Source organism: Sciurus carolinensis, chromosome 4 (genome assembly GCF_902686445.1).
Source record: "Sciurus carolinensis chromosome 4, mSciCar1.2, whole genome shotgun sequence".
NCBI classification, from domain to species: domain Eukaryota; kingdom Metazoa; phylum Chordata; class Mammalia; order Rodentia; family Sciuridae; genus Sciurus; species Sciurus carolinensis.
In genome coordinates this window covers 157956659-157974004 of record NC_062216.1, presented here as the reverse complement: position 1 = coordinate 157974004, position 17346 = coordinate 157956659, and the positions used below count along the sequence as shown (strand labels likewise).

The 17346-nt window shown below is 35.8% G+C and overlaps 2 protein-coding genes across 7 annotated transcripts in view; one reads left to right on the top strand and one right to left on the bottom strand.

The window, feature by feature from the left end:
* The window catches only part of Parpbp (PARP1 binding protein), a 54105-nt gene extending 42534 nt beyond the window's left edge, over positions 1-11571 (bottom strand). For all 3 annotated transcript variants that reach the window (XM_047549340.1, XM_047549341.1, XM_047549342.1), the window contains exons 1-2: positions 11490-11571; positions 7320-7475 (exon numbers count right to left, since the gene is read on the bottom strand). In XM_047549340.1, coding sequence (XP_047405296.1) covers positions 7320-7475; positions 11490-11525 — 192 coding nt within the window. In that variant the 5' untranslated portion in view covers positions 11526-11571. The remainder of the gene's footprint in view (positions 1-7319; positions 7476-11489) is intronic.
* Positions 11572-11642: 71 nt separating this feature from the next.
* Positions 11643-17346, top strand: part of Nup37 (nucleoporin 37) — a 39463-nt gene continuing 33759 nt past the window's right edge. The window contains exons 1-4 of one of the 4 annotated variants that reach the window (XM_047549852.1): positions 11643-11713; positions 11902-12132; positions 12797-12903; positions 13321-13541. In XM_047549852.1, coding sequence (XP_047405808.1) covers positions 13386-13541 — 156 coding nt within the window. In that variant the 5' untranslated portion in view covers positions 11643-11713; positions 11902-12132; positions 12797-12903; positions 13321-13385. The remainder of the gene's footprint in view (positions 11714-11901; positions 12133-12796; positions 12904-13320; positions 13542-17346) is intronic. The other 3 variants (XM_047549855.1, XM_047549853.1, XM_047549854.1) reach the window with 3 other exon arrangements.

The following is a 17346-nucleotide window of genomic DNA, read 5'->3' as shown; positions in this document are numbered from 1 at the left end:
AACATTAGAGTTCTTGAAAGGGGTAACTTCTATAGAAACTTAATGATGTATTCTTTCAGGGAAATTAAAACTAAACGGAGCATGGTGCCCTTTACCTTACTGGGAACTATTTTTTTTTAAATTATTATTATTATTATTATTATTATTATTATTATTCAAGCTAACATATAGTAAACATGTTTCTTGAATAAGATCATTAATTATACTCTTGAAGATTTTTTTACTTAACATTTCCTTGTATTAACCATGAAATGATGTAATCAATACCAAAGGAAAAAACACACAAAAAGACTCTGTGAACAATAAAGATTCAGATTCAGCCTCAGAACACTTGGTGTCTGTGTGCTGTTTCTCCACTGCGCGGACACCTCCCATCCACCCAGGACCCCCGACTGCTGCTAGGGTTGGACCCCGGTAACATAATTACCAGACAGATTCAAACTATGACATCATTTCCAAAGAAAGACCAAAATAGTATTTGCCACCTACTGTGTGTATTTGCCATATAATAAAGTCAACTCCTCGATGAATCTATAGGTTACCTTTCTAGCAATATAAAGCTTCTAAAGAAGTGTCATATGATTCAAGCCAAGAAAATTCCCCCTCAAAAAGCATGTGAAAAATATAAAACCTAAAGATTATTGTAACATACCTTTTCTTCCATTTAAGCAGTTAATAAAACAAATATGACATGACAGACTAACAATTCTACTAGGTATTCAAAAGTTTAATTGTAATAAAATTCAATTGTAAGGATTAAACTTTAGGACTCATCTCTCAAACTTAAGAGAACTTAAGTAAAAACAGTTCAAAAGATGAAATATACAGGTAAAGGACACATATACAACCAGCTCCACCCTGCTATTACCATACGCTATTTATGAAAGCACCTGTAGAGGTGTGTGTCGCCTCATATTGTTGACCGCTTGGTCTGAGCACAGTTGAGGGTGCCTGAGCTGATGTGTACACAGAGTTGAATAAAATTGAGCTGCAAAACATCATCGCCACTGCATACATGCACACACATTCGTGAACACTGAAGAGCTCAGTTAAGAAGAGCTCACCTCTCCTCTTCCCCACCTCTCCTCTTCCTACTTTCAGAGTGAATTAAGTGAATTGGCAAGTAGCAAATTAGCAAGCAGAAAAAGACACTGAACTACAGCTACCTAAACACACCCTGAATAAAAACTGTCTTGGGTTGAATATTTCAATTTATCAAGATTTTTACTATGACAACTAAACTTCTTCAGTGTATTTTAGTTAGCTTGTTGGTAGAATATGTTCACTCCTTTAAAATGAGATGATTTGAATACGCTCTGATTCCAGAATAACAGCCTTCAATCATATATAACACTGATACTTCATCACCTCAATTTCTCTATTTTCCAGTAAATGGTCACCAAGGTTTAAACCCTGCTATACTGTTCTATTTATATAATATCTTCAGAATCTCTTACTTACCTTGGTGTCATTTCTTCAGATTATTAAAGATGGATACTTTATTTTTAAACCGGGAGTAAAACTGGCAAGACTTGAATATAGGTTATAATGGGGAGCAAAGAAAAGGGACACTGGGATAACCCTCAGGTGTGTCTTTAAGTGAGGAGAGAACAATGGTATGTACTATTTGAGAATAAGAATATGAATGGAAGACAATTGAAGGAAACAAATGAGGTTCACTAGTTTTAGGAATTGATGTGGTGATGGTATGGGGCAGCAAAGGAGCACTTGATCATACCAGACTAAGAACCAATGATCTCAAATATAAATGCTGGTAAAGTGCATTCAATGCAAGTAGATTAAAAGGAGCCCACTGGAAACTCCTGGGGAAATAAAGACATGCCACTACAAATTCTGCTGCTCTGGCGTATTGAAAATTTGGGTTAAAAGCACTTACAAAAGGGCAGCTGCAAGAAGACCACTCTGAACTTCCTAATATTTCTTACAAACAGATTAAATTACCATGCTTAAAAAGTCCTCTCTATCCCAGAAGGAAAGAACATTCTTATCATCAAGTATAGGCAGTTGAAGCCAAGGGAAATCTGAACCAACAAGTCTCCTTAAACTAACCCCACCTTCCTAGCCTCTTCTCCATCCAACTAATTACCTGACTGGATCTCTTTGCCATGTCACATTTTCATTTTATTAGTCTCTGTAAAATTCAGTACATAAACATTCAACTTGAACTCCTTCTTGGATTTTCATTTCCTTATGAAGACCCTTGTGTCACATTAAGACTTGTATTAAAAAAAAATGTGTATGCAGTTACCCTATTGATCTGTCTTCTGCCAATTTAATTCTTAGGCCCAACGGAAAAACTGTAGAAGGGTAGAGGTAAAATTTTGCCTCCATAAAATAGGAACAAAGTGTAAAACAAGGAGAGTATCTAAAATATGTATAGAATCTTTCAAAGAATACAAAGATAAAACCAACTTGATGGTGTAATAAGCAAAAGATATGAATAGGGCATTTAAGAAAAGTACTAGCCTCATAAAATGAGTTTGGAAGTATACCTTCATTGTTTTGGAAGAAGAGAGGGTTGGTATTAGTTCTTTCAATGTTTGCCATTAGGTTTGAGGCTTTTCTTTGATGGGAGACTTTTTATTACAGATTCAGTCTTCATGTTATTGGTCTGTTCAGATTTTCTATTTCACCATGATTCAGTGTGTATCAAGGCAACTGAACGTGTCTCCTAGGTTATCCACTTTGTATATTTTTCATTCCAGTCTTCTGAATGCTTGGAATGATCCTTTATACTTCTGTAGTATCACTTGTAAGGTCTCCCCTTTCATTTGATTTATTTACTTGCATCTTCTTTTATTCTTAGTCTAGTTAACAGTTTGTTGATTTTATCTTTTTAAAAGGTCAAACTCTTAGTTTCACTGATCTTCTTGTTGTTTTTTAGTATTTATCTCAAGTATTTCTGCTCTTGTCTTTAATACTTCCTTTTGCTAACTTTGGATTTAGTTTGTTCTTTATTGTCTAGTTATTTGAGGGACGTTAGGTTGTCTATTTGAGATATCTTCTTTTTTAATGTAAACATTTATTGGTATAAACTTCCCACTTAGAACTGCTTTGACTCCTTCTTAGAAGTTGTTTTGTTGCATTTCCATTTTTGTTTGTCTTGAGATATTTTTAAATTTCCCTTGAAATTTCTTCTTTGACTCTATGGTTGTTCAGGAGTTTGTTTTTTAATTTCAATGAGTTTGTGAATGTTCCAAAGTTCTATTATTGATTTCTAGTTTTATACCATTGTGATCAGAAAAGATACTCGATGTTTCAATCTTAGATTTATTAAGACTATTGTAGCCTAACACACAAACTATCCTGGATCATTTTCCATGGATACTTAAGAACTTTTCCAAAAAATTAAAGAAGAGGAATACTTCCAAATGCACATTAAGAGTCCTGATATCAAAGCCAGAAAGAGATATGATGAGAAAAGAAAATTGCAGGAAATATCTTCCTGATGAACAATAGATGCAAAAATCCTCAACCAAATACTAGGAAATAGAATTCAACAGCACATTAAAAGGATCATTCACCATGGACAAGTGGGATTTATCTGAATGATGTAAGGATGTTTCAACACATGCAAATCTATAAACATGATACACCTCATTAACAGAGTGAAGGACAAAAATAATATGGTCATCTCAAGATGAAAAAAAAAAAATAATTGGACAAAACCCAACATCCTGTCATGATAAAACCTCTGAACAGTGGGCTGGGTTGTGGCTCAGTGGCAGAGTGCTTGCCTAGCATGTGAGGCACTGGGTTCGATTCTTAGCACTGCATAGAAATAAATAAAATAAAATTTAAAAACTCTGAACAAATTAAGTATAGAATAATGTATCTGAACACATTTAAGATCATAAATGACAACTCCCACAGTTAACATCATACTCAATCATGAAAAACTGAAAGCATTCCTTCTCAGATCAACCATAAGATAAGGATGCTCTCTCGCACCACTTCCATTCATCATGGAACTAGAAATCCCAGCCAGAGCAATCTGGCAACAGAGAAATAAAAGTCATTCAAATTACAAAGGAAAAAGTTAAATTGTCCCTGCTTATAGATGACATGATCTCATATACAGAAAACACTGAAGACCCCACAAAAAATTGTCAGAATTAATAAATGAATTCAGTAAGTATGCAGAATATAAAATCAACATAAAAAATCTGCAGTGTTTCTATACAAACAGTGCACTAGTTCGATCCCCAGTGCCTCAAAAGAAAAAAAAAATTATTTCATTTATAATAGCTAAAAAAATAATAAAAATACTTAGGAGTTCATTTATTCAAGGACATTAAAGATCTGTCCACTGAAACTATAAAATATTGATGAAGGAAACTGAAAAGACAAATAAATGGAAAATAATCCCATGTCCATGAATTAGAAGAATATTATTAACCAAATTGACCTACACATTCAATGCAATCCCTATCAAAATTCTAATGGCATTTTTCACAGAAATGGAAAAAATAAATATTAAATTTTATGTGTGTGTGTGTGTGTGTGTGTGTGTGTGTGTAAAGCTGGAGGCATCAAACCATCTAATTTCAAAAGACACTACAAAGCTATAGTGATCAAAACAATATGGTATTGGTTTAAAAACAGACATGAACAATGCAAGAAAACAGAGCACCCAGAAATAAATCCATGCACTTAATAGTCAAGTGTCTTTCAACAAAGATGCCAAGAACACATGACAGGGAAAAAATGAATAAACAGTGCTGGGAAAACTAAAAATCCACATACAGAAGACTGAAAACAGACCTTCATCTCATCATTCTAAAAAATCAACTCAAAATGGATTGAAGATTTACATGTAAGACCTGAACTGTAAAATAACTAGAAGAAAACAGGGAAAAGCTCCATGACCTGGTATGGGCAATGACTTTTTTTTTTTTTTTTTTTTAATATGAGCCTAAAAGTATAGGCAACAAAAGCAAATGGGATTACATCAAACCAAAAAACTTCTGCAGCAACAATGAAAGAAAACAAAACCCTACAGAATGGAAGCAAATGCTTGCAAAACATTAACAATGGGTTACTATCCAAAACACATAAGGAACTCACAATTCAATAGTTACAAAACATATAATCCCATTAAAAATGAGTAAAGGATCTAAATAGGCATTTCTCAGAAGAAGATATACAAATGTCCAAGAAAAACCAAAATATGTTCAGCATGAGTAATTATCAGAGAATTGCAAAATTAAACCCACAATGAGATATCACCTCACACCTATCAGAATGAATACTATCAAAAAGATGAAAAAGTGTTAGAGAAGACATAGACAAAGGAACCCTTGTGCTCTGTTGTGAGTTGTGTAAATTAGTACAGCCATTATGGAAAATAGTATGGAGGTTCCTCAAAATATTAAAATTAGAACTACCAAATGGTCCAGCAATCCCTCCACTGGAGCTGAGTTCAGTTTTTAAAACAGCACTCCCATGTTCCTTTGCAGCATTATTCACAATAGCTAAAGTATGAAATCAACTTATGTGTCCACCAATGGATGAACAGATAAAGAAAATGTGGTATATAGAATACCATCAGTTTTTAAAAACAAGGAAATTCTGTCATTTGTAACAACATGATGAATCCAGAAGACACCATGCTAAGGAAGTAAACCAGGCACAGAAAGACAAATACTGCAAGATTCACTTATATGTGGAATGTAACAAACTTGAACTAACAGAAGGAGAGTAGAATGAGAGTTACTGGGAGCCAGAAGGGAGCTGAATTAGGGAGATGTTGGTCAAAGAATACAAAATTTCAGTTAGACAGAAAGAACAAGTTCAAGAGATCAACTGTATAACATGGTGACTAATTGAGAATGTTTTGTAACCTTGAAAATTAATAAAATAACAGATTTTAGGTGTTATCACCATAAACGTGATAAGCATGTGTGGTAATATATGTTAATTGGCTCTAGTTAATCATTTCATAACATATACATATTTCAAAACAATATATTATTCATGATAAATATATACGATTTTTCTCTATTAAAAATATTTTAATTGAGATATAATTAAGGCCTCTCAAAAGCCTAACATGGACTGTGAACCCAAGCAGACTGACTCTCAAAACCATTATTCTTAACTATAACACCATGCTACCTGTTTTATTAATAATATACCCTGTATATTTTTTCCAACTCAATAAATGTACATCTACCCAAGTTTTTAAAAATTACTTTATTTATTTATTTTTATGCAGTGCTAAGGATAGAACCCAGTGCCTCACACATGTTAGGCAAGTATTCTGCCACTGAACTACAGCTCCAGCCCCTACCCAAGCTTTTTAATGACTGCATAGCATTCCATTAATGGTTTATAAATTTATATAGAAAGAACCTATAAACAATGTACATTTAGATTGTTTCTAGTTTATTTCATTATTAAAACTTATTATGCTATGAAATACATCCATCCTCTAAATCCTTCCCTTCCTTTATCCAAAATCTATCTAAAACCAAGAAGTCTTTCCTTAACTGCTCTAGCCAATATTTATCCTTTTCACATATGAATACCTCTGACCCCTTTCTTTAGCCCAAGCTACCTATGAAAGAATCATTTTGGGGAGATTTTAAAAGGCAGTTTTCTAGCACTTCTATGCAGATTAGGATAATCTGAATTTCTAGGATTACAGCACAGAGGCCAGTATTGTTTCAAAGTTTTCACAAATTATTTTGATACACAATTTTGTTTTGGAATAATTAATCCATACTACAGAGTTTGAAACTAGATATATATAATACTATATATATTATTATTATGTGTGTCATCTAGAACTTCTTTTAGGGAACAAAGGAATACTTATTAAACAGGAATATATTTAACAATAATTATCATAATTGTTGCATGTTTATCTTAAGACATTCCATGAAATATTAAATGTGCATGTCCTATGTTCAATTGTACATATGAAGGTCTTAGTTTTGAAACAAATCATTTCAAAAGCAATTGAAGTATTCTGACACAGATATGCAGTTGCATTTTTAACATATAATACTATCACAGAAGGTACAGATGTTGCAAAGAAATTCAAGTACATAAGCTTAAGTTTACTCAGACAGGCAGCAACTGGGCTGGGGCTGGGGCTCAGTGGTAGAGCGCTTGACTAGCACATGTGAGGCACTGGGTTCGAGCCTCAGCACCACCTAAAAGTGAATAAATAAAATAAAGGTATCATGTCTACAACTAAAAATATATACATATTTTAAAGGGGCAGCAGCTAAAAGACCTTTTTTTATTTAGAAAAAAAAATAAAAGAGTTTACCTAAATATAGTTTACTAACCTGTTTATTGTTCTCTGCCATGGAAAGTTGCAAGGCCAAGAGCATGGAGTCTGCACCACACAGAGTAGTTCTTTCAGAATCACAAAGAACACGCCAGTTCCTTCTAAATTCTTTAATCATATCCAAGACAGACTTCTGATTAAGTACAGCCATTCTCTTAAAGTAGGACAGAATACAATGTTAAAGTGCCTTATTTTAATTGGAAATTAACATTTAACATGTGTAAGCAAGCACAGTGAGAGGGGGAAAAAAGCAGTAAACGAGAGATTATTTTGTATTTACCAAGATTGTTGTTAATTAAATTCAGGAAAACAGAATAATACAATTTCTGCTCAATCATATTTTCCTCTACTTTAGTTTTCTTAAGCCAAATCTTTTGAAATAACAATATTCAAGCTTCAATTCTGAAAATTCATAAAAAACCAGACATATGAATTCTGCAAACTTATAATTAAAGACACAGACATAACTAATTAAAGCTGTGTTTGTAAAATATTTATTTTGAGATATATGGTATTTTAAGGAAAAAAAAAAAAAAAAAGCCAATTTCCTCCCATCTCAACATTGTTCCAAAAATGGTGGTCTATTTTTCCAACCTTTTGAATCTGGGCCAGTCTTGTGACTTGATTTGACCAATAGCATGTCATGAGAATGACACAATGGGAATTCTAAGACAAGGCCTTAAGACATCCAGAAGAGTTAATGCACCAAGAATGACAATCTTTCCAGCTAGATTCTGGGAACTTGGATTTCAGGAGGGTTTCCAATAAAAGTAGCTCACTGTGCTAAACTATTTGTACAAATAATATAGTTTATACTGAACATTTGGTCTCCTTCTGAGTCTGGAATTTTGGTACATGCCAGACAGAGCACACCTATGTGTTCTTCCCCCAATAAAAACCCTGGCACTAGGTCTCTAATAAGTTTCCCTGTAAATGCATTTCATGTGTGTTGTCCCAACCTGTTTCCGACCTTTAGAAACTTGTACCTTGCTCCTTGGTCTTTGCCCCATATTCCTTTTTCTTTGCACTGTTGTTCTGAATCCTTTTGCTGTAATAAACTATACCCATGACTACGAATATATGCTGAGTACTTTGAATCCTCCTAACAAATCATCCATTCTGGGTCTTGGGTTCCTCCCAACACAAGGCCTTGAAGCTTCAACTCTCACTCTTTGGCTGCCCTGAGACTGCTGTATTAAAAAGTTCATGCTAGCCTCCGGAGAGGACACATGCAGGCGAACAACAGCACTCCACATGACAACTAATACCAACTCATAGGTGAATGAGGGAGGCTTCCTTCACTACCTAGCCCCAGACACACTGACAGAGGAACTTCAGCAGCATGGGTGATCCCAGGTAAGACCAGCAGGAGAATCACCTGAGTCCCTACAGAACTATAAGCAAAAAAAAAAAAAAAAAATTTTTTACAGTCACTAAATTTTGAGGTGGTTTGTTGCAACATCAATAGACAACCAATAAAAGAGATAACATTTTGGAATTTCATGGTATCAGATATTTTTCAAAAGCTTAATATTATTACCTCACTTAATTCCTAAAAATGTCATATCGAGGTAAGCCTATTACTATCCTCAGGCTATACCTGAAGAAAATGCACATGTCACTCAGCTAGTAAATGGCCAAAAGACATAAATATAGATTTCTAAGTCCACAGGCTGGACTCTTAAATCACTATATTTCATAACTTCTTCTAATGCAGACCAAAGCCCTTCAAAATAATCTGATGTCATGTCAATGTTTTATTTACACAAGGAGACCAATTCCTTTCTCTGAGTTTATAAATATGCCTGCTAAGTTTTTTCCCATTTTTTTCCCATTTTCTTTTAACTACCCAAGTCTCCAACATATTCATAGCATGTGGTATTTTCCACACACATCCCATTTACTGACCCCTTCTGTTATCCTTTTGTTTTTATGAAGCATAAACAGAATACCAGACATTCACTAGGTACCTCAGGTTTGTACAATGAAGAAAAAGGGCATATGCCACTTGCAACATAATAATTTAAATTACAGACATAATCTATGATACAATTTAAAGACACAGGTAGCAGATCACAAGTAGCTAAGCTATATTTCTCTTCAAAATATCACCCTCATCTCTTAAACAGAAGAACATAAAGAAGTAAATAAAGCATCAGCTCTAGTGATATGATCAGTTTGCTTAAATAAATTTTCAGCAGTAGGTTCCTTACTGTTTTTTTTTTTTTAAGGTACTATGAATTGAGATTGTTGTTAAGCAAATACTCTTCTAGAACTGGATCATTCTGAATCCTGGCTCCACACTTACTAGTTATGGGATCTTGGTCAAGTTATATCACTTGTCCTGCCTCAAAGTGAAAATAGTTCTATGTTTAGGGTATGTGAAGACTAAATGACAAATACAAATAGAGCTTTTGGAACAGTATCTGGCACATAATAAAGCACATAAGCTATTATCACACATTATGAGGTTCTAAGTTTTTTGTTTTTTTGTTTTGTTTTGTTTTTGCTTGTTTTTGTTTTTGGCACTGGGGATTGAACTCAGGAGCACTTTACCACTGAGTTCCATTTCTAATACTTGAGCTTGCAATTCTCCTGCATCAGTCTCTGGAGTTCCTGGGATTACAGGCATATGCCACCCTGCCTGGCTCTAGGTTGTTTTGAGTTAAAATTGAAACAACATTACACCAGGCACAATGGCACACACTTGTAATCCTAGAAACTTTGGAGGCTAAGGCAGAAGGATTACAAATTCAAGGCCAGCCTCAGTAAATTTAGCAAGACCCTATCTCAAAAATAAGGATAAGAAGGACTGGGGAGCAGCCTTAGGTTAAATTCTCAGTACCAAAACACGGAAAAAGAGAAGGATAAGAAGAAGGGGAAAGAAAAAAAAACACTAACAGTGACAGAAAACCCCAAGAGTCTCTCTCATCTAGGGGTCAGCAAACTTTTTGGAGAGAACAAATAGTAAACATTTGAGATATGCAGGCCATACTCTCTGTGTTATAACTACTCAATTTGACCTTGTAGTGTGAAAATAGTCATGGACAAAATATAAACAAATGAGCATAGCTGTGCTCCAATAAAACTTTATGGATACTGAAATTTGTGTTTTCATATAATTTGCACATGTCACAAAATATTCTTCATTTTTTCTCACAACTACTTAAACATGTAAAATCCATTCTTAGCTCAGAAGTCAGCTGTACAAGAACAGGAAATGCAAATGATTTGCCAACCTCTGATCTAGTTCCTGTTCTTCCAGTAGCTCTTGCTGTGGCTGTGTGAGCCTAGGTGATAAGCTTTACACCTGGCTGCCCAGCAGAGGTATCAGAACACTGAAAATCTAATTTTTCAACTTACCTTGTGAGGAGTCAATGAGACACTGAATAGACAAGCACTCTTTGTTTTTTGTTTTTTGTTTTTGAGTGCTGGGGATCGAACCCAGGGCCTTGTGCTTGCAAGGTCTACAGACTGAGCTATCTCCCCAGCCCTAGACAAGCACTCTTAATGGCAGTCTGCACTATACAACAGCCTTAGAAGGCCTCAGTAACAAAAACTTATTTTTAAAAACTGTACTCCAAGCTGCACTGTGACAAAAGATACGAAACAGAAAATTGTTGCTGGGAGGCAAAGTGAGATGGTTGATAGGGCTACACTTTGGATTCAGATAGAGCAAAATTCACACCCAGTCCCCTTATTTATTAGTTCTACGCCTTTGGATATTTAAAATCTCTGATGAGCATCTGCAGAAAGGGTTTGATAATTTCCACCTAATAAAATTATTAGACATTAAAAAACAATGATACAATACACTTAATGCTAAGCACTTAGTAGGTACTAAATAAAAATGGCAATTGTGGAATTGTGGAATTGGGGTCCTCCTACATAGTAGAACTAGAATCCTGATTTCTTGCCTTTCTTATGGACTTTAAGTAAGCCTCCATGAACCTCAATCTTCCAATCTGCAGGATCCCTCGGGATCTTCCAGCTCTAGCACAAAATACTGTGAATTCTGTCCAACGCCACCAATAGGCTCCAGAGAAAGCCACTGCACACAACCCCAGATGGTCACTTAGCACTGTACTGTCACCGAAACGCCCTGACAAGCTCATCCTGAATCATCAGGCGAAGAGGGACAGGCGGGCAGGGAGGAGGCGAGACTCACCCAGCTCGGAGAAGACCCAGGAGCTGCAGATTTCATGAAGGAAAGGACCCTGAGCGCTGCTGATTGACTGCTGCTCAAGTAGCCGCGGATTACTTTCAAATATCGCGGGAAGGCCCGGGAACCAATCGCTGCGCCCGCCCTTCGACCCGGAAGCAGAAGCGCGCGCGTCGCGGCAGCCGGCAGCCGAGACCAGCACTGTTCAGGTCGCTTCCCCGCCTTCTCCGGTGCGTACCGCGCGGGCAGTGTGGGGGGCCGCGCCGGTTTGCTGCGGGGACCCACGGGCCCCAACCCTGCCACCCAGGAGCCCTTCCCTTTGATCTTGGGCTCAGGGAGGCGGGTTGTCACGGGACGCACCTGGCTCTGGGAGAGGCTTGGGGACTTACCTGGTTCCTTCCCTCTTCTGCCCTTACAGTCTGACTTAGGTGGGGAAGACCCAGCTCTCCGGGTGCAGAGAAGCGCTCCCTTTGAGTGTTTTGGCACCAGGCTTTCAAGAGCAGTAGGTGAGGCACCGAGTTTCGACCTCCAAACTCTGGCACGTCCATCTTTCTCGCATTGGAGGACTTCTCACCTGCTGGTTACCCTTAACACGTGTCCAGTCCCGGATGCGCATCCCTTAAAGTTATTAGCTTATAAGCTCCCTGAGGTGAGACTTATCTCATTCTCAGCACAGGCTCATCAGATACTTGCTTTTATTACCGTGTCCAGCTGTTTTCAGGACAGCTCTTATGTGTCTTTTTTTTTTTTTTTTTTTTAAGTTGTAGGGGACACAATACCTTTGTTTTATTTATTTATTTTTTATGCGGTGCTGAGGATCAAATCCAGTATCTCACACGTGCTAGGCAAGCGCTTTCCCACAGAGCTACAAACCCAATCCTTGTATCTTAGTACTTTTGCCTTTTTTAAAAAAAATTTTTTTTTAGATGTTGATGGACATTATTTTATATGTGGTGCTGAGAATTGAACCCAGTACCTCACATATGCTAGGCAAGTGCTCTGCCACTGAGCCACAACTCCAGTCTGTGTCTTATTTTTTTTAATATTTTTTGACTCTTTAAAATTCATAATTCTCATGTGGGAATGTTATTTCCAGAGCGCACTCTAAGCCCTGACAGGTTAGTTGAGGTTTTGTGCCCAGTTTTGTAAATATGATTTTTTTTTTTTTTAATATCTCATTGTTGGCACTCCAGATCCTCCAGGATCTATACTTTGTATCTGTTTATGTTATGGCAGTTTTTACACCTAGTCATAACTATCCCTGTTTGTGATTTCCTTCAAGGCTGTGTGTTTGTTTGTTTTGTTCCCCCTAGCACCAGTGCCCAACACAATAAAGTCTATGCAGTTCTTTTAGTTTATGAGCTTAACAAATTAACCACCTAAAACCTCCATTTCTTCATCAATAAAATGGGAACAACAGGTAATACCTGCTTTTAGGTTTGTGCAAATATTAAGTGTATGTCAGTAAAGTGCTAAACATGGTACCTACAAATAGTGTTTATTTAAATATTAGCTATTATTAATTTCTTATTAATATACTTTCTTTTAAGCTAATTCCATCTTTAAGTACTCAGTGTATCTTTTACTTAATCTTGACAGAATTTTATAGTGTACCTATGTGGGTATTCTGAATGTGATATAGAGGAAAGCTATGGAACAAGTGCTTAACTATAAATAATTAGTGGGGTTTTTTTCCTGTAGCTTCTATCCCTTGATAAGTAATTTTAATGCTTCTTTGGAGCTGCGTATGACAGTGTAGTACCAAACGTTATTTTTAATCATCTGTTAAATTACTAACACTGACCACTTCTAATGATGTCTATGCTATAATCCACAGTTTCGTGACATTGTGCAGTAGGAATCTATTCTCTTTCTACAACTGCTCAAGTTTTGACATACAAGATGAAGCAAGATCCCACAAGAAATGCTGCCTACACTGTGGATTGCGACGATTATGTGCATGTTGTAGAATTTAATCCCTTTGAGAGTGGGGATTCAGGAAATCTAATTGCATATGGTGGCAATAATTATGTGGTTATTGGCACATGCACATTTCAGGTTAGTGTACAAACTGCAGTGAACGTCAGTGAAAATATTTCACTGATAAGAAAATTTATACAAAACAAAGTTAAAATTTGGAAGTATATTGAATTTGAGTGCTAAAAAAATATGAAGACCCACACAGAATATTCCCAGTAATACGTGCTTGAGATTTGTGCAAACATATAAATGGTGAAAAAGTAGAGTACAAAGTTCCTTTTTTGCCTGTGATTAGAAATGAAATATTGTGGTAATTAAACGCTCTGAGGTGGCGCGCTCCTGTAAATCTCAGCGGCTCTGGAGGCTGAGACAGGAGGATCCCGAGTTCAAAGCCAGCCTCTGCAGAAGTGAGGCACTAAGCAACTCAGTGAAGACTGTGTCTCTAAATAAAATACAAAAAAGGGCTGGGGATATGGCTCAGTGGTTGAGTGTCCCTGAGTTCAATCCCCAGTACCCCCCAAAAAAAAAGATATGAGTAAATGAATATTGATATCTACCAGGAAAACTCAGTTAAATGTAACCCAATTAATTAAAATATTTCTATGTTCTGCTTTTACATAGGAAACAAGGTCATATTGAAAGCCTTAGAAAGTCTGCCAAGAGAATTTACAACTTTCATGATACCCACTTTTCCTGTTTGCTCTCACTTTTTGCATTTAAAGTATACAAAGTATGGAATCATATTAAGTAAGCAGACAGTTCAGCATAGCCCTTAAGAACATGAATTCTAGAGCCAAAATACCTAGATATTTTACTCCTGCTTGGCTGAATAATTACACCATCTTGAGCAGGTACTTAGCCTCTCTTCTATAAGCATTAGAAACATAATGCTCAAAAGGGTTTTGTGAGTATGTGACGAGTTAGTATGTGTAAAATTCCTAGAAACCATCTGGCACATTGCAATCTTTACATGTTTTAGTTATCATTGATAGGTGTTGTCCTGATTGTTGTAGCCCTATATTTAACACCAAAGTGTGATTGCTTTGTGGTGATCACACACAGTGTTTTCTTACAGGAAAGCTAGTACGTGTAAGAATCTAAATAATGAAGCTTTAACCCTCTGGAATTTATGGTTAATCATTTGTTGATCAGGATATTATTCATAGAACTATTTCTCAAATTAGAATTAATCAGTGAAGTAGCTTGGCAGTCACCAATTTTCAAAGGTTAAAAATATCTTATTAAAATGTTATAAACATTAGTTCCTCTTTTACTTAGGCAGTTTCATATCTTGAACAGTTTTGACAACAAAATACAATTTAGCATTTGACAGTACAATAAATGTGTAAAGTTACACAAAATTAGGATGCATTCATATCCTAAAGGGAAGTATGTATTAAAGGTTTCAGTTTGTTATTTGAGTAGAACATGAGAACTCTTAGGCTATCCCACATTGTCTTTCTAAGTAGGTGTAAGAGTTTCTAACTTTCAGGCTACCTGTGTCCCTTGACCTGACTTAAGCTGGAATGCTGGATTAGGATCATAGAAAGTCATAATTTTTTTTTTTTTTCCCCTGTGGTGCTGTGGATTGAACCCAGGGCCTCGTGTTTGCAAGGCAAGCACTCTACCAACTGAGCTAAATCCGCAGCCCAGAAAGTCATAATTAATGCAATGTAACATACTTTTGAAAAAGACCAAGGAGAAACCACTTCTGTAATGTAGGCCACTAACACAAAAAAGAATAAAACAGCCCCCTACAGGTGAAGCTAACTTCCTGCTTCATTATTTTAACATTAGTAAATGTAAATGGATAATTATGTTCAAAACATTGAAAAATGTTTATCTCTAGTTTATGATCAGTTAAAACATGTTGGAAGAGAAAGTCAAGAACAAATTAGGAAAAAGGAAAGACAGATAATGGGTAGAAGGGAGAGAGAAAGAAAATGACTTAATGAGAAAAACAGTTCTGAAGGAGATTTGAGTTCCAGTAGTTTGCCCTTGAGGATTCAGAAGAAGTTAATCTCTTTGAAGTTATTTTTTAGCTAGTTAAACCTACTAAACATTCCTACTCTTTCATCATAGATCCTTCAAGTTCAATAGCACTCAATTTCTTTTTTTTATTTATTTTTTTATTGTAAACAAATGGGGTACAACTTGTTTCTCTGTACAAGAAGTAGAGGTACACCATTTGTGTAATCATACATTTACATAGGGTAATGGTGTTTGATTCATTCTGTTATTTTTTTTTCCTTCCTCCCCACCCATCCCACCCCTCTTTTCCCTTCTTCCTCCATTCTTGCCTCCCTCCCACCCCCCATTATGTATCATCATCCGCTTATCAGCAAGATCATTCGTCTTTGGTTTTTTGAGATTGGCTTATCTCAGCATGATATTCTCCAATTTCATCCATTTGCCTGCAAATGCCATAATTTTGTTATTCTTTATGGCTGAGTAATATTCCATTTTATATATATATATATATACATATATATATATATATATATATATATATACACACACCACAGTTTCTTTATCTATTCATCAATTGAGGAAATAGCATTCAATTTTATGCCTCTTAAGAGAAAACTATGTAAAGTAAATTGCATTGAGAGATTTTCACATTCCTATCAGAAAGGCAGTTCTCATTGTAGAACTATTAGGAAAATGCTGATTTTGAATTTCAACAGAACATTTTTCAGAATCTCACGCTGTCATTTTGAGTATGATAGAAGTATGAGCTAAATGAGATAGTACTATTGACTGGTGTCATGCATTTGTCAAGTATTCATTAAGTACATACTAGTTGCCAGGAAAATAGAAAAGCAAAAACCCTGCCCTCAAGTACATATGTAAGTGTAAAGCAGTGCAGTAGAAGACCTATGTATAAAGGACAAAGGAAACATGAAAGTTCCTAAGTCTATTCTAAGGGTGTTCATTAATGAATTAAGATCTCTAGTTGGACTTGAATGAGAACATTGATTTAGGCAAGCACATTGTTTTTATGTGGAACATGAAACTGAGGATACCCTAATGCTTTGGATAATAGACTTCATTTATTGAGCACCTGTTATATGTCAGGTTGTGTTTAGATCCAAACATTATTTAATAGATTGGATTAATGGGCCAAGTTGAGCAAGCTAAAGTCTTAAAATGATAGACTGTTAGGGCCACAAGGGAGAATTGTGACTTAGTCATCTGTATGTTCACCATGAATCAGTGCAATGACTAAATTGCCATAGGGAGCTAATTCAGTGCTGTCAATAGAAATATAATATGAGCCACAAATATCAATTTAAATATTGCAGTCACATGAAAACTTCAAAAACAGGTGAAATCAATTTTGACATTTTTTTACCCAATATATCTAGAATATTGCACATGTAAACAGTAGAAAAATTAATGGCTGGAAATAGTGGCACATACCTATAATCACAGAAACTGGGGAGGTTGAGGTCACCCTGGGCAATATAGGAAGACCTGTTAGGGAGTTTTTTAGTGATGTATTTTATATTATTTTCATAATCTTTGAAATCATCTATTGTATTTTACGCATACATGTGTACATGTATCAAACTGAACTAGCCACATTTCAAGTGGTTTAGGTCCCATGTGGCTAGTGGCTACTATATTAGATAGCACAGTTCTCTTATCTTCCTCTGTAAGTTGATAGTAATATTTATAATCATAATCTTCAGTTCTCAGCAGTATATTATGATTCAAAGAAGATAATATATTTGAAGACAAATCAATCAGACTAGATAAACTTCACAGTCTTGTCTAACTGAAATTCTGTGCTTGGCATTAAATAGGTGCGGTGGGTGGGCCAACCCATTTCAAACCCTTAGAATAGCCCTTTCATCAAACTGACTGTGTCCCAACCTCA